The 22,887-nt window shown below is 43.6% G+C and overlaps 1 protein-coding gene across 1 annotated transcript in view; it reads left to right on the top strand.

Moving 5' to 3' along the window:
• The first annotated feature begins 444 nt into the window (after positions 1 to 444).
• Positions 445 to 22,887, top strand: part of notch1a (notch receptor 1a) — a 31,066-nt gene continuing 8,623 nt past the window's right edge. Inside the window, exons 1-20 of the mRNA XM_063889952.1 lie at positions 445 to 676; positions 2,171 to 2,252; positions 11,620 to 11,882; positions 12,078 to 12,416; positions 13,958 to 14,080; positions 14,173 to 14,406; positions 15,099 to 15,254; positions 15,694 to 15,879; positions 15,995 to 16,108; positions 16,636 to 16,749; positions 16,842 to 17,075; positions 17,190 to 17,300; positions 19,540 to 19,732; positions 20,155 to 20,300; positions 20,389 to 20,502; positions 21,244 to 21,363; positions 21,475 to 21,627; positions 21,714 to 21,942; positions 22,027 to 22,228; positions 22,661 to 22,814. Coding sequence (XP_063746022.1) covers positions 619 to 676; positions 2,171 to 2,252; positions 11,620 to 11,882; positions 12,078 to 12,416; positions 13,958 to 14,080; positions 14,173 to 14,406; positions 15,099 to 15,254; positions 15,694 to 15,879; positions 15,995 to 16,108; positions 16,636 to 16,749; positions 16,842 to 17,075; positions 17,190 to 17,300; positions 19,540 to 19,732; positions 20,155 to 20,300; positions 20,389 to 20,502; positions 21,244 to 21,363; positions 21,475 to 21,627; positions 21,714 to 21,942; positions 22,027 to 22,228; positions 22,661 to 22,814 — 3,325 coding nt within the window. The 5' untranslated portion in view covers positions 445 to 618. The remainder of the gene's footprint in view (positions 677 to 2,170; positions 2,253 to 11,619; positions 11,883 to 12,077; positions 12,417 to 13,957; positions 14,081 to 14,172; positions 14,407 to 15,098; positions 15,255 to 15,693; positions 15,880 to 15,994; positions 16,109 to 16,635; positions 16,750 to 16,841; positions 17,076 to 17,189; positions 17,301 to 19,539; positions 19,733 to 20,154; positions 20,301 to 20,388; positions 20,503 to 21,243; positions 21,364 to 21,474; positions 21,628 to 21,713; positions 21,943 to 22,026; positions 22,229 to 22,660; positions 22,815 to 22,887) is intronic.

Genomic DNA, 22,887 nt, shown 5'->3' with positions numbered 1-22,887 from the left:
CATTGAAAAACAAGCATCATATTTCATAAGCTATTCTTGTGTACAATCTTAAAGTAGTGGAGTGAAGATAGTTGCAATAATAATAATAATAATAATAATAATAATAATAATAATAATAATAATAATAATAATAATAATAATAATAATAATAACAATATTACATGGCATTAATATAGCGCTTTTCCTGGTGCTCATATGTTACCACAGCTATGTGTTCAAGAGTCAAAAATAAATAAATAATAAAGTAATTGTACTTTTCCATCATTTTAATGCTAATAATTTCACTTTTGGACAGTGAGAGGGATGGCTGTGTGAGACGCAGCTTTTATACGGCCTGAGGAGGAGGAGGAGTAAAGGGGGAGGAGAGACAGGGGAGGGGGGGGGAATGGGAGGAACATGTAGAGTTGCCTGCAGATTTCATTGAGAACTCGGAAAGCACCAGGTTAACATCTATGAACTGAGTCCCCTTCAAGAACCTTCTCTGTCTGTGTGCTGCTGGATTTACCCCTTTCCCTCCTGCAAGGATATTTATTTATAAGGCAACACCTGGACCAAACTGTGGATCTATGCGAACCCTTTGCGGGAGTCAACGGCATTTTGTGAAGTTGAACAGGAGGAATGTATCGTTTCTTTGTGAAACTAACATTTCTGATTCCTGCAATCGTCCTCACACAAGGTAAACTTTCCCTTCTTTGAAGATGTGCTGCGGAGAGTGTGTGTGTGTGTGTGTCTGTGTGGGGGGGGGGGAACTAGGAGGAAGATGAATCAAAGTTTGAAAGAAGTTTATATATATCAGTACCGTGGGATTCTGAACTGTTCAATACCAGTATGAGATGTACCCTCGATCTTGTAAACCCCCCAGAAACTTTAATGAAGTTACTTTACTGCTCGTGGGAATTTACAACAAGTGCACGAGCCAAATGCTGCTGACTCCCTGTGCTCACTTGTGAACGTTTTTATTTTAATACATTTAAAGTGTGCACAGGTAGCCTAGGCTAGAATAATCAGCACCTGTAACTCAACCAAAAAGTTATAAATAATAATGGATCAAAATCCCTCATTTGATTGGCTGTTTTATTTTGGATATGATCCCATATAGTAAAACATTTGGAGATTGTCCTGAGAAGCGGTTTTAAATAACACGGGACATAATGGAAGCGGGTGCGTGTGTGGGGGACGCGTTAGGGGGGAGGAAGGGGGGAGGACACCTTTTGTCTGCATGGTGGGAGAGTGTTGTGGGTGGAGGGGGTGCTGTTATCCCCGTCTGCCGGTAAACAATGCCCGAGGAGAGTGTTTTATGGCTCGTGCTGGACTCTGATTTCTTTTGTCCCGCGTCTGAGCCCCGCAGCTGCTGCAGCTTTCCCCGCAAAAGCGTGCGCCCCCCCCCCCTCACACACACACACACACACACACACACACACACACACACACACACACGCTCTGGACGCACCGGTGTCCACGAGAGGCTTCCCAAAAAAAAAAATCCCCTCAGGACAACTGTGTAACAAATCAATTAAAGATTAAGGATGTGTACGTTAAAAAAATGTTCTATTTAAGAATTCACTGATGAATAATTTCCCAGTTATTCTAACTCCAGCTAATCCGTGTTAATCTTTACAGCTAGTTCAGAGGGCCCAGTGTGAAGTACCTGAGTACTCAAGTACTTTTATGGTACTTTTACTTGAGTATTTAAATGTTTTCCTGCTTTCTTCTCCTACTCCACTACAGTTCAGAGCTAAATGGTGTATTTTACTCTTCTACATGTATTTAATCCCTTTAGTTACTTTACAGATCTGGATTAATGATGGTAAATATAATCAGCCCTTAAATCAGACTTTAGTTCACCTGGAGTAAATCCAGCAGCTACCCTGCAGTATAAAAAGCCATTCAAACTAGCTGCACCTTTACCAGCTCTGAGAACACTTTAATGATCAATAATTATAAAACATATCAGAGATATTATTCTGAAATGGACCAATCAAACAATGACTACTTTTACTGTCACTACTTTAAGTACATTTACATTACTTTAAGAACATTTTGAATGCAGGACTTTTACTGTGACCGAGTATTCCTACTCTCTGGAACTTTTACTTAAGAACAAGATCTGAGTACTCCTCCCACCTCTGGTCTTGTGAGTTTATTATTAATTTGTTTTTGTGCTCAACAGGTCTAAAATGCTCCCTGCCCACTGAATCATGCATTAATGGAGGACGTTGTGAAGGCACCCACAATGGAAATGGAGAGTGCAAGTAAGTGGCGAGCCTGTGAAGCAGCAGATGTTGAAACGCAGACCACCAGAAAGCTTCCTGCTATCGTCTTGTCTTCTTAGAGGTGCATTGTGGTGTGTTTTCGCTACTCGAAAGTGCTTTTTTAGGTCGGGGGGGAAAGAAAAAAGGGGGCCACATATTCCCCCTTTTCATTCCAGCCTTTGAGCGGGCCCTGTGCCCAGCAACCAGGGGCCCTTGAGTTTTATCAGGGGCTGGTTTTTGCTTCTGCATTGCTACAGGAGCCACATTTCTCTGTGAGGCCATACACACAAAAAAAACAAGACTCAAGAACTTTATTGTCACTGTTATGGCACAACGAAATGTCATGTGCTGGTCCCGTAGGCGCAACAGAAATACAATACGTGAAACAGCCTTTAAAATCTATGAACTAATTGAATTGACATAACAGTATAATAATACATAAATCACTACACTTAACATGATCATAGTGTGTGCCTATTCACTCTCTTCTCTTTATCAGCACTTCTGCTGTTGGGATAATGTAGATTTCCCTGTTGGGGGACACATAAAGGAATTCTGATTCTGATGAAGCACTATTTGCTCAGATGTGGATTGCACATATAGAGGCACTGTATGTCTCCCCCCAGCGCCTTGTACTGGTTTGTACGTCAGACTGTGATTTCAGAGTTCAACAGATTTATGGAAGTTGGAAAGAAGCTGTTTTTGAGTCTGTTGAAGAAATAAAAAGAGTGCAGCTCCAGAGAGGTGAGAGAAGGGTAGCCGGACAAAAGCCCCCAACTCCATCCTCCCCCGTTAATGAATGCAATACCCCTTCCCCAGCAGAGTGAGGGGACGCGTCCAGTCCTAAATCTTGTTTTTCTGCCTTTTCATGGGCGACAGCTGGGGCTCGCCCGCCGCCCGCCACCCATTGTCCCGCAGTCAGAATAATGCTGTGTGACTAATCTGAGTGGGGCTTCCCATCATGCCACAGCCACCACAGCACACACCAAACCCTTGCCATAACCCCCCCTCCCTGCAAAAGGCTTGTCTCCTGCTTTCTGAATGGACACCCCCCCCCCAACCTTACTCTGCTTGTGATCTCCATTAGAAAGCCAGATGGCTGTGAAATGTAATTGGATTGGATGTCAAGAGAGTCAGATTAATTAGAATAAAGTACAGAAATTTGAAGGCAAACAAGTGGGAACGGACAAAGAGGCAGATTGTGGGATATCTGTTTCGACTATGTTCGTTTTAAAATAGTTTAATAGGTAAAACATGTGATATTTAGCTGACCTATATAAGCAAGTGTGTGAGTTTCACCGAGGCAGTTATTGGGTAGACGGCTAAAGAATGCAATCCCTGGAGAAACTGCTGTGTGTATGCTGAAAAGCTGATGCTGAATTTAATACAACAATCTGGATGAATTATGGTTATTCCTTTCTGGAATTGTGAAAGTTATGAATGTCAGGAGTAACAGCAGTCAACAACAGTCCTAGTCAAGCTGAATGTTGTGATGTCTGAACGGAATTTCTGCGATGAGGATGTGGAAGAGGAAGCGAATAAAATAATTGCACTGTGCTCAGAATTCACACCAATTTTTTTTTGTACCATGTTATAATGATTACTAGCTGTGGAAGCCTTATTTTAATATCCGTAAAGAAGAAACTCTGGGGTGGCCTGGTGTCCCCTTGGGGCTTGTGGTCAAGGGACAAGGGGGAGCCATTCAGAGCCCCACACTGCTCGCCCAGGGCCACCTATTTCTAATCTGCACACGCCACACACTCCACACACAGACCACCGCACGTGTGCACTGCAACTGGTCCCTCCATCCCCCCCCTCTTCTCCACAAAGCTGTTATTGTGGTCTCCATCTCTGCTCAGTCCAATTAAAAACAGACAGGATAAGAGCATCACTTCACCCGCCCGCGCTTTCCCTCTTCCTCCTCGCTATGCCTCGCATTAATCCCTGCAGAGCCCAGCAGCCATCAGTCACAGGAGATTCAGACAGGGGTCAGAGTGTGGCGTCTATACCGAGGGGGTTAGTGCAGCAATAACGATTGTTTTCTAGATTAATTGATTCATTTGGTCTTTAATGTGTCAGAAAGAAGTGAAAAAAATGTCCACCCTAGTTTCCAGCTTCCAACGTGATGCCTATTGTCAAATGTTCCCACAACTACTCACTTTAACACGGGAAAAAGCAGGATACCTCAAATTTAAGAGAATGAAAGGCAGCCATTTTAGTATGAAAAATGTCTTTTTTACAGATAATAGAAATATTTTCTTAATGCTCTACAAGGGAGCTTTCAAAAATGTACCTTTCTGACACATTACCTGGCAATTTCAGTTAGTGATTGTGTCTTGACATAAATGGAAAGTCCACCTGGGGAAACCAATGTTTTGCTCACTACGAGAAAAAGATTGTCTCACTGCAATGAAAGGGAAAGCAATGCCCCAAAAATAGGCCATGGTTGACTTGTTGTGACGTGGGCCTCCATCTGTTTAAACCCACTTTTGGTGGTTCTTGAAGTTGCCCTTGAGTCATATTGTGCTTCAGAGTGTTGTGCAGCAGTCTCTGAGGCATGCAATGACACAGATGTGAGTAGTACGGTGTAGATTTAAATCCTCCTGCATCACAGTTCCCACGAGTGTGAGCGCATAGGGTGAAATCACATGCTGGCATAGAGAACATGGTTAGGCTGGGTGTAAACTGTGCTAATCAGATGTCTTGCAGATGGATTTCGTGGACAACAATCACTACAGTGGTATTCCATTGTCCCTGTCCTTCAGAAAGGATGTTTTTCTGTCCTTCCTGCTTCTAAAATTAGACAAACAAAAAAAGGCTGTCCAGACAGGTTGTTATTTAATGAATCATAGTGCTGATAAAAACATTTGCAAATATCATAAATTAGACTCTGTCTTTGGACAAATGGGTCATGTGAGGGGGGAGCACAGTGTGAAAAATCAGTATATCTTTTTCAATCCTTAAAAATGTAAGTGTTGTTTGTTTTCTAAAGACATCCCTTCATGTTTGTCCTTACTTGTACAACCTATTTTTAAAAGTTGCTGTGCTTTAAAAAGACCTCAACTCATGTCTATGCCTCAACAAGCAATTGGTCACAAGTAATGGCATCAGTTCGGGGACAATGAGAATCAGTTCTCCACTCGTCTTACTTTGTGTTGTGGTGATACCAGATGCACAGAAACAACAGCGAGCCGGCGTAATGGGGAAGCACTCACTCATGATTCTGTGAAGTAAAAGGTTATCTCAAGGTCTGGGGCTTCCTGTTTCCCACGCAGCGGAAGCCGTCTTGTTATGCAGGCTGCTCTGAAAGCATGTAGGGGCACCAAGTCAAATTTAGTTTCCATTTGTGGAACGTGATGAGGGCACAGCGAGGTTGAGAGGTTTTTGCCCCTCGAACCCTGGCCCGCCTGACTGCTGATGTGTCTTTGCTGAAATAGACCCTGTTTTGGTGCAAGGTGCACGGTAATAAACTCAGAAAACATCTCAACTATTTGCTGCGTGGTGCAGATACCGCAAGACATCTGACAGAAATAGACCCGTGGTAGAAAAACGTACGGTCTGCAGCGGTGTGTGTCAGGCCTCTGTGACCTTGCAGGGAGCTGCCTGGTGTTGCGTATTGATGATAAAATGTCTCACACATCAAGACCGTCTACTGCACCACTGAAGAGACGCTGCACTCTCATTCAGCAAGGAATGCCGCTCTTCATTCATCCTTCAATAGGATTACAGAGCAGGTCTCAGCTCCATGTGGGCTTAAGCGAATCAGGTGCACGGCTGGTTCCAGTGTGCCTGTTGGTGTCAGGCTTTTATTGGGGTTTAAGCTCTGAGGCGGCCACTCCCCTGGTTGGGCCCATTCCCAACACGCCAGGACCCCCCTTTTCTAATACAGGGAATGAAGTTAAAAGTTGACTTTGAGTCCTCCAATGTGGAATAAACCTTCGATAGGTGGACACATATTTCCCCACTTTCAGTGTCAGAGGGGCCCCAGTAGAGTGGGATCCTGTGGGTCTGGAGATCCTCAGAGCTGGGCGATCAAAGTTGTGCTGTCACAGCGAAAAGATAAGAGGCTATTTGGCTGGAGTGGGCGCTGACAGTTCACATGCACAGGCACAGGCTGTCAGATGTAGAAACACCAGCCACTTTGGCATGTCAGGGTTGCGCCACAGAGCATGTACAAATGATGTGAACGGGTTAGGTGCATGCATGTAAGTGCGTGGTTTGCAGGATTCATTGACAAGTTGTCAACTATTAGATGAATCACCAACTATTTAAAAAAAACGGTTAATTAGTTTGAGTCATTTTTGTAGAAAGAAGAAGTGAAAATCCTCTGATTCCAGCTTCTTCAATGCTTATACTTGCTGGTTTAGTGACTCTTCTATTAAAAGTAACAGAATATTTTTGAAGTTATGGACTAAACAAGACGCTTCAGCATTCTTGTATTGGGCTTTTCTCCATGAGAGGAAATGTAATCAGTTAAAATACTCTTACTTTTAAAAGTTAGTATTTCTGCTTCAAGAGACCAGAACCAGAACAGCTGAGTAGAGCTGGTCTGATCTCAGCTCTCAAAGGAGGATGTGACATGTGGTGTGAGGACCTGATAAAGTGTGACCTGTGTTGTTGCTGATAACGATTGTCAGAAGTGCAGCCGCGGGCAGCTGTGTTCCCTCTTTTGACTGTGAGGCTGGATTTCTCCAGAACATGGTCCATCTCTCTCAGACACACACTGAAGATACAACCCCAGTGTTTGCTAACCGGTATGTATTTGTGCATGAAAGTGATCTTGCAGTCATTAGTCAAGCAGGTGCTCCCATACGTGTCTGACTCTCGTAAACCACTCCTTTTACAGTGTGAGACAGGAAGTAGCTTAATCACTGCCAAAACAAACCAAGCAAGAGCCTCTTTTTCTCTTGTTTTGCAGGATTTAACACCTTAACCCTCACAAAATAAAACAGAATGGTTTACTTTGCAGTGTAAGAAAGGTAGAACTCGGTAGACAGGAGTGATCTTGATAGGAATCCACTCACTTGTATTTAAAGCTATCATGCATGGCTGTTAAACACATAGGCATGATCTCCTGTTAAGCGCAAGGGGAGTTGAGTCCCTTTCAGGCCCGCTACATTTGTCATTTCCTTTCTCAAGAACCTCACTGTTTTATTCTAGGTTTTTTATTCACAGATGTGTAACGCAGGGGTCAGAGCTTGGCTAATGATTAGACACATCCAAGGGAACATCAGCTAACTAGGCGAGAAAAATAAGGAGAAACAAGAAGACACTTATAGAGACAAAGAAGTGAAGTGAGTGTGTGAGATTTAAGAACATCTGAATCAGAATCCTTTATCTGTCCCGCAAGTAGGGAAATTGACATTATTACAACAGCAGAAGTACAGTGCACATAAAGTAAAAAGAATGGTCTTTAATATTTAAAAAATATATATATATATAGTATGCACACATGATCAATAATAAAAAAAACAATAAGTAAAAAAACAAATGTCAGACAAGTACATCATGGTAAAAAAAGTAGCAGCTTATACAGTATATCTTTTTTGAATGTCCATACAATGAAAGAGACAGCTGGTACCGTTAACAGATTGTAAATACATTTTTATATTTACTATTGTCAGGGGTATTACAGTGTGTGGTGGTCTACAACAAGAGATGCTGTTTCAGACTAACCAAAAGAATAAAACCCACACATCGTCACTGGAGACCAATCTTAGCCATTTTCAGGACATTTTTCCTCACTTGTGGCATTTCCAGTGCACAGTAGGGGCTGGTTTTTGTGTCTGGGAATAAAGTCACCCCAGAGTGGCAGATGGTAGATCAGGCTCAGCGGGGAGAAAAGGGAGAGGGGAGAGAAGGCAAAGAGGCCGACCCCGCAGTCACAAAAGTGTTTGGGGTCAGAGGTCGGGGAAGCATCTGCTCCGGCCTGAGGGGACATTGCATGGTGGAGACAGAGACCTGTTGCCGTGGTGTGTGTGTGTGTGTGTTTGTGTGTTTGCTGCTTAGCTTTTCAGCGTGTGGGTGGATCTTTATCTCAGATTGGGCTGACTTCAGGACAAAGAGGATCTATTACAGTTAGTTAGTGTGGGATGAGACACACACACACACACACACACACACACACACACACACACACACACACACACACACACACACACACACACACACACACACACACACACACACACACACACACACACACACACACACACACACACACACAATTTACAACATCTGTTCCATTACTAGATTTTAGATGCAGAGATGTAGAAGTACTCAGATATTGTTCTTGAGTAAAAGTAGAAGTACTCAGATCTTGTACTTGAGTAAAGTAGAAGTACTCAGATCTTGTACTTGAGTAAAAGTAGAAGTACTCAGATCTTGTACTTGAGTAAAAGTAGAAGTACTCAGATCTTGTACTTGAGTAAAAGTAGAAGTACTCAGATCTTGTACTTGAGTAAAAGTAGAAGTACTCAGATCTTGTACTTGAGTAAAGTAGAAGTACCAGAGTGTAGGAATACTCTGTCACAGTAAAAGTATTCTAAATGTTCCTCCAGTGAAAGTAGAAAGTACTCTCATCTAAATGTACTTAAAGTAGCGACAGTAAAAGTAGTCATTGTTTGATTGGTCCATTTCAGAATAATATCTCTGATATGTTTTATAATTATTGATCATTAAAGTGTTTCAAATAAATTTAGTGGAGTGAAGGTACACGGTTTACCTCTGAATTATAGTAGAGAACAAAAAATTATCATATGTGATGCACAAGTCCCTCAATATTGTTCTTAAATACAGTACTTGAGTAAATGTACTTAGTTACTTTACACCCCTGTCTAAAGGAACACAGGGAATTCCCCTCAATGTGTTTTCACGGTTAAGTGGAATAGGAAGCAGGCAGACTTCAAAGCAAATCCAAATGTTTTTTACAATCTTCTGCCAATTGCAACTGTCTGGGCTCCCTGTGGAGCTCATGGCACTGTTAAAAACCCTCTGATTGGTCTCACCTCACAAAGTCAACAAGGGAGTTTTTCAGCAGTCCCATGTGACATATGGGGAGCGCTGTAAAAAGCAAACTGCTGGGAATTGTAAAAAAATACAGGAAGGGAAAAACTGCAAAAGCAGAAACAGGAAGAATCAGAATTCCTTTATGAGTCGAGGAAATGTACAACGTTACAGCAAAAGTGACATAGCAGATGAATGGCAATCACAAATAAAGAGTAGCTAGCATGTTAAATGTAGAGAAAGGGCACACATTAGAAATAAAAGAAGACAAATAGGTACTAAAAATCAGCATTAAGAATAGGTAAGTGGACATATTAAGACTTGAGATACTGTAATGGTTATGTTTTGCCCAAAAAGTGTATCTATTTCCCATTGATAACTTTCACAAGAGGGAGAGAATATTCAGTGTTAAGGCAAAAAAAAAAAGGGGAATTTAGAAGAGGAACAGGTAAGGAATTAAAAAGAGTGGGGGAGAGGAGACAGAAGTTGCAACAGCTGACTTCACATGGGTTCTTTATGTCCCTGGAGAAGAGGCTGGCTTGTTCGCACCCCCCATCTGACAAGGGGACAGAGGGGAGGGATAAAGGGGGGGAGGAGGAGGAGGAGGAGGAGGAGGAGTTCTGTCCAACAGCTGCCTTGATTAACATGCGCACCTGCTCCCTGTGGAGACACTCCAACAGATGCCCTCCCTTACACATAAACACACACTCATCTGCACACAGCTACACACTCACACAAGCCCCGATTCAAACATAAACAGGTTTTTCGCTGACGTTTAATGACGACACGTGACACAGAGGACTTCCTGTTTGATTCAGGGATTTGAACTAAGAAGTAGAATGGATTTATCTTTGGATTCTTTTCTAAATGAATCTTTGGGTCTGTTAAAGAATCCAAGTTGTCTAATATGATTTCTCTAAATGTCTTATTTTTCATGCCAAATTGAACTTAAATATGACTTGACTTTCATGCACAAAAACATAACAATTGTTTTTAATTGATGAATTTGCAGATAATTAACAATGTGGTTTCTAAAATGGCAGAAAAAAAAGAGGAATGTCAATCGAATTTATCTTAAATTCCATAAGGATGTCATTAAATTTCTTGTTTTTTCACATCAAAAGCCCAAAATATAGCATTTAATATTACAACAAACAGAAAAAAGACAACATAAGATGCAAAAGCCATTTGCTGATCCCTGTAGAGAAATACATGTGTTAAAGCGGCCACAGAAAAAGAGGAAAAGCAGGACGACTGATCCATGTTTTCTGTGCATTTTTTGCATGAATTCACTCAAAATAGTTGCTGATGGCTTTCCTGACAGTTGTTTAGTCGACTTATGCAGCTCTTATGTTTTAGCTAATTTTGTTTTATTGGAGACAAATGTATTACTACCCAGGCGCTGCAGGAGAGTGCGGCCAGACCTGAGTTTTGTGGAGTTATGTGACTGTAGCAGCAGTCCATCCTTAGTGTGAATGTGTGGGCTTAGAGTGTGAATGTAGAGCTTCGTTTAGGACATCCAGAGCCGGCCCGGTGCCCTTGATCTCTGCAGTCATTCAGGATGAGTGTGGACAGCCTGGGGGGGAAAGGTAGATGGGAACCGCTGTGGACTATTGAGCACCGTCTGTTCTCGGGGCACTCTGTGTTTTCAGGGTTCTGAGGGAGTCTAATCCAGAGAGACACACTAGAACAACATGGCTTCCCCGTCCCGCTGCACTGGGACTTTTCTGGGCGGGAAACTTTTCCTCCTCCCCTCCCCCTTACTCCCCCTTTTGTTTGGATAATTGCTCAGAGAGTTGTTCAAGAAAAAAATCCTTGTTTTCTAATCACCTTTTCTTCCCCCTTCTCTAAAGACACAGAATACAGAATGTTCCCCACACAGAACTGCAAATATGAACATATCTACAGTAAAAAATACATCTATCACAAATAATACATAATCTATAATATTCTGGATTCATTAAAATGTTCTATGAAAGACAGATAGTGCTTAACCTTTATGCACAAAAAAGATAAAAATAACAGTTATTTTTCTTTATTGGTTAATTCGCAGATTAATAATCATTTGGGTTTTAAAATGTCAGAAAAAAGTGACAAATATCAATCTAATTTTTCCAAGTTCCGTAAGGATGTCGTTAAATGTGTTGTTTTTTTCAAACCAAAACCCCCTAACCATGTTATGATTTTTAAAAAAGCGAAATCCGGCGGTCACAGATCCATTTTTCTTCTTTTTTTTATTACTAGTGTGTGCTTTTCTTTTTATTATTGCATGCCTTTTTTTTTTACCTGCTATGCTACTTTTCCTTTATAACTGTTCACTTCCCTGCAGTGGGACTAATAAATGAGTTCTGTCTCCTCCCAGATGTCCCAGTGACTATGTGGGAAACCGGTGCCAGTACCCCAGTCCCTGCAGCCCATCACCCTGCAGGAATGGCGGGGAATGTCGTGCCGTTTCACATGGCAACACGTTTGATTTCATCTGCAAGTGCCGTCTGGGTTTCAACGACCGACTCTGCCTGACCCCCGATAACCACGCCTGCATGAGCTCCCCCTGTCGCAACGGAGGAACATGCGACCTGATCACCCTGACTGTGTTCCGCTGCAGATGCTCACCTGGATGGTCAGGTATGTGGAAAAACCCCCATAATTAACTACCTGTTTCAACTAGACCTTGGCCATAAAGACATTTTATAATTTATCTATCCATCTATCCACCCATCCATCCATCCATCCATCCATCCATCCATCCATCCAGGTTGATGCAGTTACCGTTAGTTGTGTATTATTACTGGTTTAACTCCTTCTTGTTTTGCTCTAAAGGTAAAACCTGCCAGCTCGCCAACCCATGTGCGTCCAACCCATGCGCAAACGGCGGCCAGTGCTCGGCCTTCGACTCCACCTACATCTGCACCTGCCCCCCTGCCTTCCATGGTCAAACCTGCAAGCAAGATGTCAACGAATGCGCCCAGAGTCCCTCCCCCTGTCTCAACGGCGGGGCGTGTGTGAACGAGGTGGGCTCGTACAGTTGCCGCTGTCCTCACGAGTACAGTGGCCAACACTGTGAGACCCCCTACATGCCCTGCAGCCCCTCGCCCTGCCACAACGGAGGCACCTGCGTGCAGAAGGGAGACACCACCTACGATTGTAGCTGCCTTCCAGGTAACATGCAATCAACAGCTGTTTCTTCACATAAACTCCAGGCAAAATCCAGAAGAAATCAGGGCTGCACATTTGCTGGAGTTTTCCTTTTTACATCAGTAGCACACATCAAGAGATGGTCCATTTTAGATGCTCATTTCAAATCTCTTTTCGGAGCAATTTTGACAGCTTTGCAGACAGAAGTGACCAAAACCTTTTCCTCACCACCCACATGCCCTGTCGCCTGTTTTTAATTGGCAGCCCTTTTCCCTCTCAATTGTACATCACACACACATATTGTTAGGAGCTTGCAAGCTCATTTACTGTCTGATCCACTCAATTCAAACACTTCTCACTAACAGCCCCTCTGGGTAAAGCCTAAATAAGTTTAGGCTGCAGTGCATGAGTAAACAAGCAGAACAATAGTTATTTTGTTGACATAGGGAATTGCATATGGTTCGGGAGGCAACAGCACAAAGACTTTTGTTTTCCTATTACATCAGTTGACCTAAAAAGCAACCTGTTTTGTAGTGAAATCAGATTGAGTGGACAAGTAGTCACCCCCCCCCCCCCCCCTGCCAGGCTCCCCTGGCAGGATGCAGTCGTACAGACGTTTCCTTCTGATAATGTCCCACAACACCAGGGGTACACACATAAACGTATAGATAAACACACCCTATTCATGAGGTCACACGACACTATCTTGTTTTCCAGCTCCATGCAGCCCCGGTCTGGTTGGCGTCTCTTAATTGTGTTGGCATCTTAAAGCCGTTGCAGTGTTGTGTAAAACGCTGGTTAATTTTGAGCTATTGTGGTAACTGGTGTTAGCGGGCAGGCCTGCAGCTGTGGGGAGTCTCCCCCCTCAGAAGGACATTTTGTACTAAGCATGTTTTATTATAAAAAACAAACACAGGTAGAGTTCATAATGCATATAACAGACAAAAAATAAGACATTTATCCTCAATGTTTATAACAATTAAAAATTCATTGTGTTATAATGAAGAGCTTATGGTTTCTCTGAACCCAGCCAGTTTTTTATACATCATAACCCTTTAAAATGCTTGTTTTGCTGTTATTGAGATCTTTAGGTACATTAGCAAGGTATGAAAGCAGTCACATTTCCATTTCACAGAAAGATTTAATGTGGCAATGATGCAAGCTTTTAGCAGCGTGTATTATTGTCACAGAGTTGTTTGTATATGCAGATGACCGGGGGATATTGTGTGTTAAAGTTTAACCATGCTGTGTGTCTCTCGCGGGTGTCAGTGCAAGAATGTGTTGAGATAGCAGAGCTGCACGGGCGCCTGCTGAGAGCGCGTTGAACGTTAATCAGAGTGTGGCGCTGTTAAACACCCACGCCTGCCTTTGATGTTTGAGGGGGACACAGGCTGCTCTGTCACCTACAGGGCATTCGAACAATGTGCCACAAGGATATAGACAGCTTATCTTTGAGTGCACGGTGATATCAAGAGGAAAAAGAGGCCTTATCTTTATTGAGGTTACTTCATCCTTTAATGTATCCTCCACAGATTTTCTAAACTCTTCTTGTCCCTCTTGTTCAGGCTTTAATGGTCCACACTGTGAGCATAACATCGACGACTGTCCGGGCCACAGCTGCAAGAATGGCGGCATGTGTGTGGACGGTGTGAATACCTACAACTGCCAGTGCCCTCCTCATTACACAGGTGACATTTTGCTTTAAGAATAGCAACTTCATAAGACAACCTGAGAGGAAGACATTTGTAAACCTTTCTGTTGTTTTTTTTAACTCTCTCAGGTCAATACTGCACAGAAAACGTGGACGAGTGTGAGTTGATGCCCAACGCTTGCCAGAATGGAGGAACGTGCCATGACACTCACGGCAGCTACCACTGCGTCTGCGTCAACGGGTGGACAGGCGATGACTGCAGCGAGAACATCGACGACTGCGCCAGCGCCGCCTGCTACCACGGCGCCACCTGCCACGACCGCGTAGCCTCCTTTTTCTGCGAGTGTCCTCATGGTCGCACAGGTACTGCTACATCCCAGACATGCTGTATTTGAAGAAAAACACTATATTTCAACCACAAAATATCTATATTTAGTAGAATGACTCACATTGAATCCTATAGAAATGGTGAATTACATGGTAAATGAAGCATCTTAAATTCAAGAAAATTCTTGATTAAAGAAGTAAAAGCTTTAAGAATGGCATAACTTTATAAAAAAACACATTTTTACAAGCTCTCAAATAACTTGGGCAGTATATCAAAAGTCTCATTTATCCAATTATATGCTGATTATATACTTCAAAAACATATACAATTCCCAGAAACCTTTTTTAAAAGAACTTTAGATTTTCATAGACAAGTAGCCCTTATAACACTGTTCATATATTAGTGTTTAAAATACTAAGGTTTTACAATGTGTTTGGGAAGTACAGAGCATTTAAGCGCATAAATTAAACTCGGACTGTACCGCTTGAGTTGTGTAAGAGTTCATAAAAGCATGTTTCAATGTTGTAAAGTGTCAAGAAACCTTTCACTTTTGAAATTCTTCCTTCACGGTCGAGGAATGTGAGAAACAACATATCTTACTTTTCTAAGGTAACACAGGGTGAATATCTGATATACTGATGCTCTTCTTGTGTGTGAAATATTCCCGTAACAAAGTGATGAATGCAGTGACACAGTTCGATTAAATCTCATCTGGTGATGCTCACAGGTTTGCTGTGCCACCTTGACGACGCCTGCATCAGCAACCCATGTCAGAAAGGCTCCAACTGTGACACCAACCCCGTCAACGGCAAGGCCATCTGCACCTGCCCCCCCGGGTACACTGGCTCTGCCTGCAACCTGGACATCGACGAGTGCTCCCTCGGTAAGTGACAACACTTAATGAAAACCTTCCTGCTTCCTGCAATAACTCTGCACAACACATCCCCTCAAGTCGGGGATGTAGCTCCTGGACATTTTAACATCCAAAAATCCTAATGCATCCATCTATGTCGTATATTCACACGGTACATTTATATTTATTTTAATATGCTATTTTCTGACAAACTCCATGTTGATAACATCTATATTTTGTTATCTGTAATTGGCCCCTCATAGTGTATATTTGACAGTCTACTAGTCATTATGTATATATTTGACTTGAAGTTTAAGTTCTACTTTTATTTGATGCCTGGGATCAGTAAAGTGTATGGTATCTTATCTTAGCTTATCGTCTTTCTGGAATAGTTTAAAAATAGTGTTATGTCCAGTTATATGTGCATAAAATACCACGTTTGCATGACAACGTGTATCTTTTATGTCAGGCGCCAACCCTTGTGAGCATGGCGGTCGCTGCCTCAACACCAAAGGCTCTTTCCAGTGCAAGTGTCTTCAGGGATACGAAGGACCACGTTGTGAGATGGACGTCAACGAGTGCATGTCCAACCCCTGCCATAACGATGCCACCTGCCTGGACCAGATCGGAGGCTTCCACTGCATCTGCATGCCAGGTAAGAGCAGGGATTGATATTGAAAGGGGAAGTGGGATGCGTGGATCTCCATAATATTCCATTTTTAAAACCTGCAATTTGACTAATAACTTATAACTTGTGTGTGTGATTTCAGGGTACGAGGGTGTGTTCTGCCAAGTCAACACAGATGAGTGTGCGAGCCAACCTTGTCTCAACAACGGCAAGTGCGTGGACAAGATCAACTCCTTCTACTGCGAATGCGCCAAAGGTGAGGAATAATGAGGGAATTTTAAAGATGAGGAATGAATGGAGTAAGAAAAATGAGTTTTGGGATCCATTGGGTCTCTTTTCTCCCTTTTTTGTTCAGACAATAGAAGTCGCTATTAAAGAGTAGAGTATTAACTCGGCTGTAAATGAGTATAGCATGCCACAGATCAAATGTGAATGATTTACTTCCTCTAATAATTTAAGTGAAAGTGTTTCGGGTGAGCAGGACAGAGTGGGTCAGGTTGCAAGAACATTAGCATTTTTGGCGGGTTTGTGTAAGAGCTTAGCGCCAAAATTGGGGGCAGGGATTGGTTTATGGCCGGTGAGCTAGAGGCCATTGTGTTAGGGTTTGAAAGGAAAGATTTCCCCTGCACAGTAAGATCAGAGGAGGAGGGGGGTTGGGGGGGCGACCTTTAGTGTCCTGCAGTCCTACTTCAGATGCAAATTAGTTTTTCTTTTTGCATCTGGCCATGACATGCATATATAACTTTTAATGGCAAATGTGTTTTTTCTTCTATGCATTGGTAGGTTTTTCAGGGAGTCTTTGTCAGGTGGACATTGACGAATGTGCTAGCACCCCCTGCAAGAACGGCGCTAAATGTACCGACGGTCCCAACAAGTACACCTGCGAATGTGCAGAAGGTAAACAAACTCTCTTTTTACTGAAATCGCATGCATTTTGTTGTAATTCATTCCTCTCCAAATAAACACTCCTTCCTCTCTTTCCTGTGCAGGTTACTCAGGGCAGCACTGTGAGACTGACATTAACGAGTGTTACTCTGACCCCTGCCACTACGGCACCTGCAAGGACGGCCTCGCCTCCTTTACCTGCTACTGCCGCCCGGGGTACACCGGCCGCTTGTGTGAGACAAACATCAACGAGTGTCTGAGCCAGCCCTGCAGGAACGGAGGCACCTGCCAGGACCGGGAGAACACCTACATCTGTGCCTGTCCCAAAGGAACATCAGGTAGACTTTAGACCAGGGCCACATACAGAAAACCTAATCAAAATCCAGCACAATAAATTGAACACACTCTTTCTTCTCCCTAATATCATTTGCTCACTTATTTTCAATCTCCAGGTTTCAATTGTGAGGTGAACCTGGACGACTGTAAGAGCAAACCCTGCGACTACGGGCGCTGCATCGACAAAATCAACGGCTACGAGTGTGCATGCGAGCCGGGCTACACAGGTGAGCACTGGGAGGAGTTTACGGGTGGGGGGGCTGGCCCCTTGAGCTTTGGGAGGGGCAGGTAGGACAGGTGGCTGGCGGGTCCACTGCTGCAAAACAATGGTGTCAGATATCCTGGGTGGTAGAGAAAGGAACACAGTCCCATACCTGATACACACACAAAACAACGCGCACACAAAGCGCTTACTTTGTGTGCCATCTGAAAAGGCTGTGACGTGGAGCCAGGAGAGTAAGGTGATACTTTAAAAGGAAGAGAGCTTGGCTTTTAATCACATGTCTGAAGTTTAGCTGTGTGTAACAGCACAGCAAATCCAATACAGATCTCAGAAAAAAGCACCAAACATACTTCACCTGCAATCAGAAGTGGAGAAGTACTCAGATCTTGTACTTGAGTAAAGTAGCAGTACCAGAGTGTAGGAATACTCTGTCACAGTAAAAGTCCTGCATTCTAAATGTTCCTCCAGTGAAAGTAGAAAGTACTCTCATCTAAATGTACTTAAAGTAGCGACAGTAAAAGTAGTCATTGTTTGATTGGTCCATTTCAGAATAATATCTCTGATATGTTTTATAATTACTGATCATTAAAGTGTTCTCAGAGCTGGTAAAGGTGCAGCTAGTTTGAATGGCTTTGTATACTGCAGGGTAGCTGCTGGATTTACTGCAGGTGAACTAAAGTCTGATTTAAGGGCTGATTATATTTACCATCATTAATCCTAATCTGTAAAGTAACTAAAGGGATTAAATACATGTAGTGGAGTAAAAGTACACCATTTACCTCTGAACTGTAGTGGAGTAGACGTATAAAGTAGCAAAAAAATGAAATACTCAAGCTAAGTACAAATACCTCAAAATTTCACTTGAGTAAATCTAAGATAAGATGGACCTTTATTGATAGCAACAGTTGTCATAGCAACAGAGTAAGACAGAAACACATATAGTACACGGGATAATAAGGATACAAAATAAAATAATGAAAAATAAAATAAGAATAAATATGTACTAATGATATGAAGAGAAATCAAACTCTGAACAGGTTCATACATCTGTATTAATATATATGTATTATATGTATATGTATTAATATGTGTTAATATAAAGACATGTGAAGGTGCCAGCAGCAGCGGTGAAAGTCTGCAGTTCGTTTAGATGCTGCCTCTTCAGTTGCTTTACTCCTCGCTCTGTGATGCAGCGGGAATAAAAGTCCAAGCCGCACAAGTGGACCCCTCTTCCTCCCTTTCCTGGCCCAACAGAGCTGGTTCTGACCGGTAGTGGCTGTGTGATTATGCTGGAAATGAGGAAGAGGGGATGTGGGGGCTGGGAGGGAGGAACAAGTGTGCAGGCTTCTCTCTCCCCCCCCCCCCCCCCCCCCCCCCCTTCCTCCTCCTCCTCCACCTTTGTGTGCTGACGGGGTGAGTGTGGAGGGCATGGCAGGACGGAGAGGGACAGAGGACTATTGTGAGTGCAGATCAGGCAGTTGGGCCCTCCCCTCCTGATTGATGAAGAGCAGGGTGGGTGAGGGGATCCGAGAGGGGGGGGGGTTAATTGTTATTCGGCCGTGTGTGAAATGGCTCTGGCCTTCTGTCCCCCTGTAAACAGCCCTGGGTGAGGTTAGCTCTCCCTGGATGGGGGGTGCTTTGTGTGTGAATAGGGAGAGTAGCTGCAGCCCCCCCCCTCACCTCCTGGCAGCACTCCCCCACCCCCTACTCTCAGATCCAGCTGAAATCCTCCTTCTGCCTATTCAACAGGGCCCCATTTGATCAATGGAAGAGAGGCAAAAAGGGCCTCCAGGGGCCGCAAGGCTAGAGAGACATTGGAGCGGCCCCAGCTTCTGCCTGTTTAATGTTCAGAAAGTCTTTATTGTGCAAATACAACTCAGCTAGCAGCTGTTCATCTCTCTAAGTATGTTTTGCACATTTCTGCGCACATTCTGCAAATCCAAATTCCTTTATGAGTCCCACAGCCCGGACATCACAATCTTAGGGCAAAAGCGGGCAAGCAATGATCAAAAAACAAAAAGTATTAGTACAAAAAAGATATTATCTGACCTACTCTTGCAACTTATTCTCTTATATTGTATATGTTTGCACCCCCATACACCAAAGCAAACTCCTGGTGTGTGTAAAGGTGCCTGGCAGTACATTCTGATTCTGATAAAGGCTCCAAAAATACCACAGCAAAAGTTCACTTAAAGCTGTCCACACCCCATAATGACTCAAAATCCTTTCTGATTGTCTTTCAGGATCCATGTGCAACATCAACATCGATGAGTGTGCCATTAACGCATGTCACAACGGAGGCACGTGCGTCGATGGCATCAACAGCTACACCTGCCTGTGTCCGGAGGGCTACAATGACGCCACCTGTCTGTCTCAGGTGGACGAGTGTGGCAGCAACCCCTGCATCCACGGACACTGCCAGGACCTCGTCAACGGGTGAGCACGGATACACATTCTGCTGTGAATGGTTGGCAGCTCAATTAGGACATGAGGGCTATTACTGCGGACGTCCCTCACTTTCTTGATTTTAGAAATATTAACCGTAATTCATCAAAAATGTACTATAGAACGTTTGGATAAAGCATCTAATAAGTGACAATCTAGTATTACACATCTAAGCCAGCATTACATTATAGCGTCAGCTTTTCAGCATACATACTGATATCTCTTCAGCAATATGTATTCTCTAGTTATCCTTCTCCATGACCAATATCTCGAATACTCTGGATGGACAATATCACTACAGGCTAGAGGAGAAGTCATTATTTTCGATTAAGTGTGAAACTGTTTCTTAAAGGATGTACAAGCAAATCTTGAAAAAGCAACATGATTTACCTGATGTATGCTTCACATTACAGCTACAAATGCACTTGTGACTCTGGCTGGAGCGGCCCCAACTGTGACATCAACAACAATGAGTGTGAGTCCAACCCGTGCATGAACGGGGGAACCTGCAAGGACATGACCAGCGGATACCACTGCACCTGCAGAGCGGGCTTCACTGGTCAGTTAAACCTCATCTTTTCACCATATCCTCATTGAGTGTGTCTCCACATCTAACCGGAGTGTGCTCTCTAATCCTGCCTCTGTAGGGCCTAACTGCCAGACTAACATCAACGAGTGTGCCTCCAACCCCTGCCTGAACCAGGGCTCCTGCATCGACGATGTGGCCGGATACAAGTGCAACTGTCTGCTGCCCTACACCGGTACAACAGCATGTTTCACACTATCACCTGGGCTGTTTGATTAAGTTAACTGTTTGCATAGCTCTGAAAATGTAAAACAGTCATCGGTTTCCACACAGAAGGCTTGTCCTTGTGTTGTTAGAGAAAACACAACACAAACAGGGATGTCTGTTTCTGGCATTTCTGTGTGGAAAGATCTGCTATGCAGGACTAACAGGTGTGTGTGTGTGTGTGTGTGTGTGTGTGTGTGTGTGTGTGTGTGTGTGTGTGTGTGTGTGTGTGTGTGTGTGTGTGTGTGTGTGTGTGTGTGTGTGTGTGTGTGTGTGTGTGTGTGTGTGTGTGTGTGTGTGTGTGTGTGTGTGTGTGTGTGTGTGTGTGTGTGTGTGTGTGTGTGTGTGTGTGTGTGTGTGTGTGTGTGTGTGTGTGTGTAATAACATGCCAAAGCGGCTAATATCGGCCAGAGAACTGGTGCCTACTCCATGCCCCATTCCCACTTCCGCTACGTCCTGTTTCCTGTCTGTGATCGTGACAATAGCAGGAAACAGGAAGGCCCTTCCTGTTTGGCTAAGTCGTCATGGAAATAGATAAGGAAGTGGGATAGAAAATGGGATTTAGAGATGTATGTCACTCCTCGAAATGTAATCTTTTACAGGGACCTTTTTATTCATTTATTTTAAGACTTTTCAATATATAAGTATGAAGAAGTTGCTCCATATATCCAGCGCACTGCAAACACTGACCACTGTTTCCCCCTGCTATCAGGTGATAACTGTGAGACCTTGCTAGCGCCCTGCAGCCCCAGACCCTGTAAAAACGGGGGGGTTTGTAAAGAGTCGGAAGACTACCAAAGCTTCTCTTGCATCTGCCCCGAAGGATGGCAAGGTATCTATCAATTTGTACCTTAAAATGTATATAAGAAGTGGACAATGGTTTCTTAAATGCGGTATTTGGGCCATCTCCAACTTCTTTTACTATCTTCTCCACCCTATTAAGGTCAAACATGTGAGATAGATATCAACGAATGTGTGAAGAGCCCGTGCCGCAACGGTGCAATCTGCCATAACACCATGGGGGGCTACCAGTGCAAGTGCCAGCCAGGCTACACTGGCCAGAAGTGTGAGACCGACACTGACGACTGCAAACCAAGTAAGGAACAGAAGCAAGCTCTCCAGTTGTCTGAACTTATAAACTAGAGATTGGTTGTTGATTGTATTTCTCGCTCTGTGTCTCAGACCCCTGCAGTAACGGAGGTCTGTGCCGTGACAGCATCAACTCCTTCACCTGCACCTGTCTGCCCGGGTTTCGTGGGAGTCGATGTGAGCAGGACATAAACGAGTGTGAGAGTAACCCCTGTAGGAACGGAGCAAACTGCACTGATTGTGTCAACAGCTACACCTGCACCTGCCCCCCTGGCTTCAGCGGCATCAACTGTGAGCTCAACACCAACGACTGCACCGACAGGTAGGTCGCTTTTTCAATACACTCTCCACTCATCTAACCAGCCTGTCTCTGAGGGTTTACCACATTCTCCTCGTGTCTCTGCAGCTCCTGCTTTAACGGGGGCACCTGTTTGGACGGCATCAATACGTTCACCTGCCTCTGTCTGCCTGGATTCACCGGCAGCTACTGCCAGTATGATATCAACGAGTGTGACTCCAAACCATGCCTCAACGGCGGGTCCTGTCTGGACAGTTACGGGACATACAAGTGCACCTGTCCTCATGGCTACACCGGAATTAACTGTCAGGTGAGAATCATAATGATAAATATACATTTTTGTAGTGCTTAATAATACTCAAAGGGACTTTACAATTTAAAAACATTTCATACAAGCTAGAAAAAAACAATAATGAAATGGATAAAAAAAGCTTTATTGTGTTTAGCTGTTTTCAACATTGAACACTCAAAAGTAAAACGCTACCACACAAACAGATCTTCAGGACAAGGTGGACTAATCTCAATTTCACCATTTTCATTGACAAACAAAGATGACCCTAACCCTACATTTTGGCCACCAGGTCAGAAAACATTGGTGTAAATCTTTTCATAAAATCTGTGTGTGCTTATTTTAACCTTGAAGTGTTCAACTTTGCAACTTTTGGAACCAAGGTTTAGCACCCCATCACATACTGGGAAGGTGTTTCCTGTCAGAGACCTAACTTCTATATTCTTTCCTTAGAATCTGGTGCGCTGGTGTGACTCTTCCCCCTGTAAAAATGGAGGAACATGCTGGCAGCAAGGAGCCTCCTACACCTGCCAGTGTCAGACCGGATGGACCGGTCTCTACTGCGACATCCCCAGTGTGTCCTGTGAGGTTGCAGCCAAACAGCAAGGTAAGATGACCTGCCTTCAAGTTAATATGCCTCACGTGATATAGCATTTTATATCTATTAGTTGTGTTTGTCA

Source organism: Eleginops maclovinus, chromosome 8, assembly GCF_036324505.1.
Source record: "Eleginops maclovinus isolate JMC-PN-2008 ecotype Puerto Natales chromosome 8, JC_Emac_rtc_rv5, whole genome shotgun sequence".
Lineage (NCBI taxonomy): Eukaryota > Metazoa > Chordata > Actinopteri > Perciformes > Eleginopidae > Eleginops > Eleginops maclovinus.
Note: the sequence above shows the minus strand (reverse complement) of the source record. Positions and strands in the feature narration are given on the sequence as shown.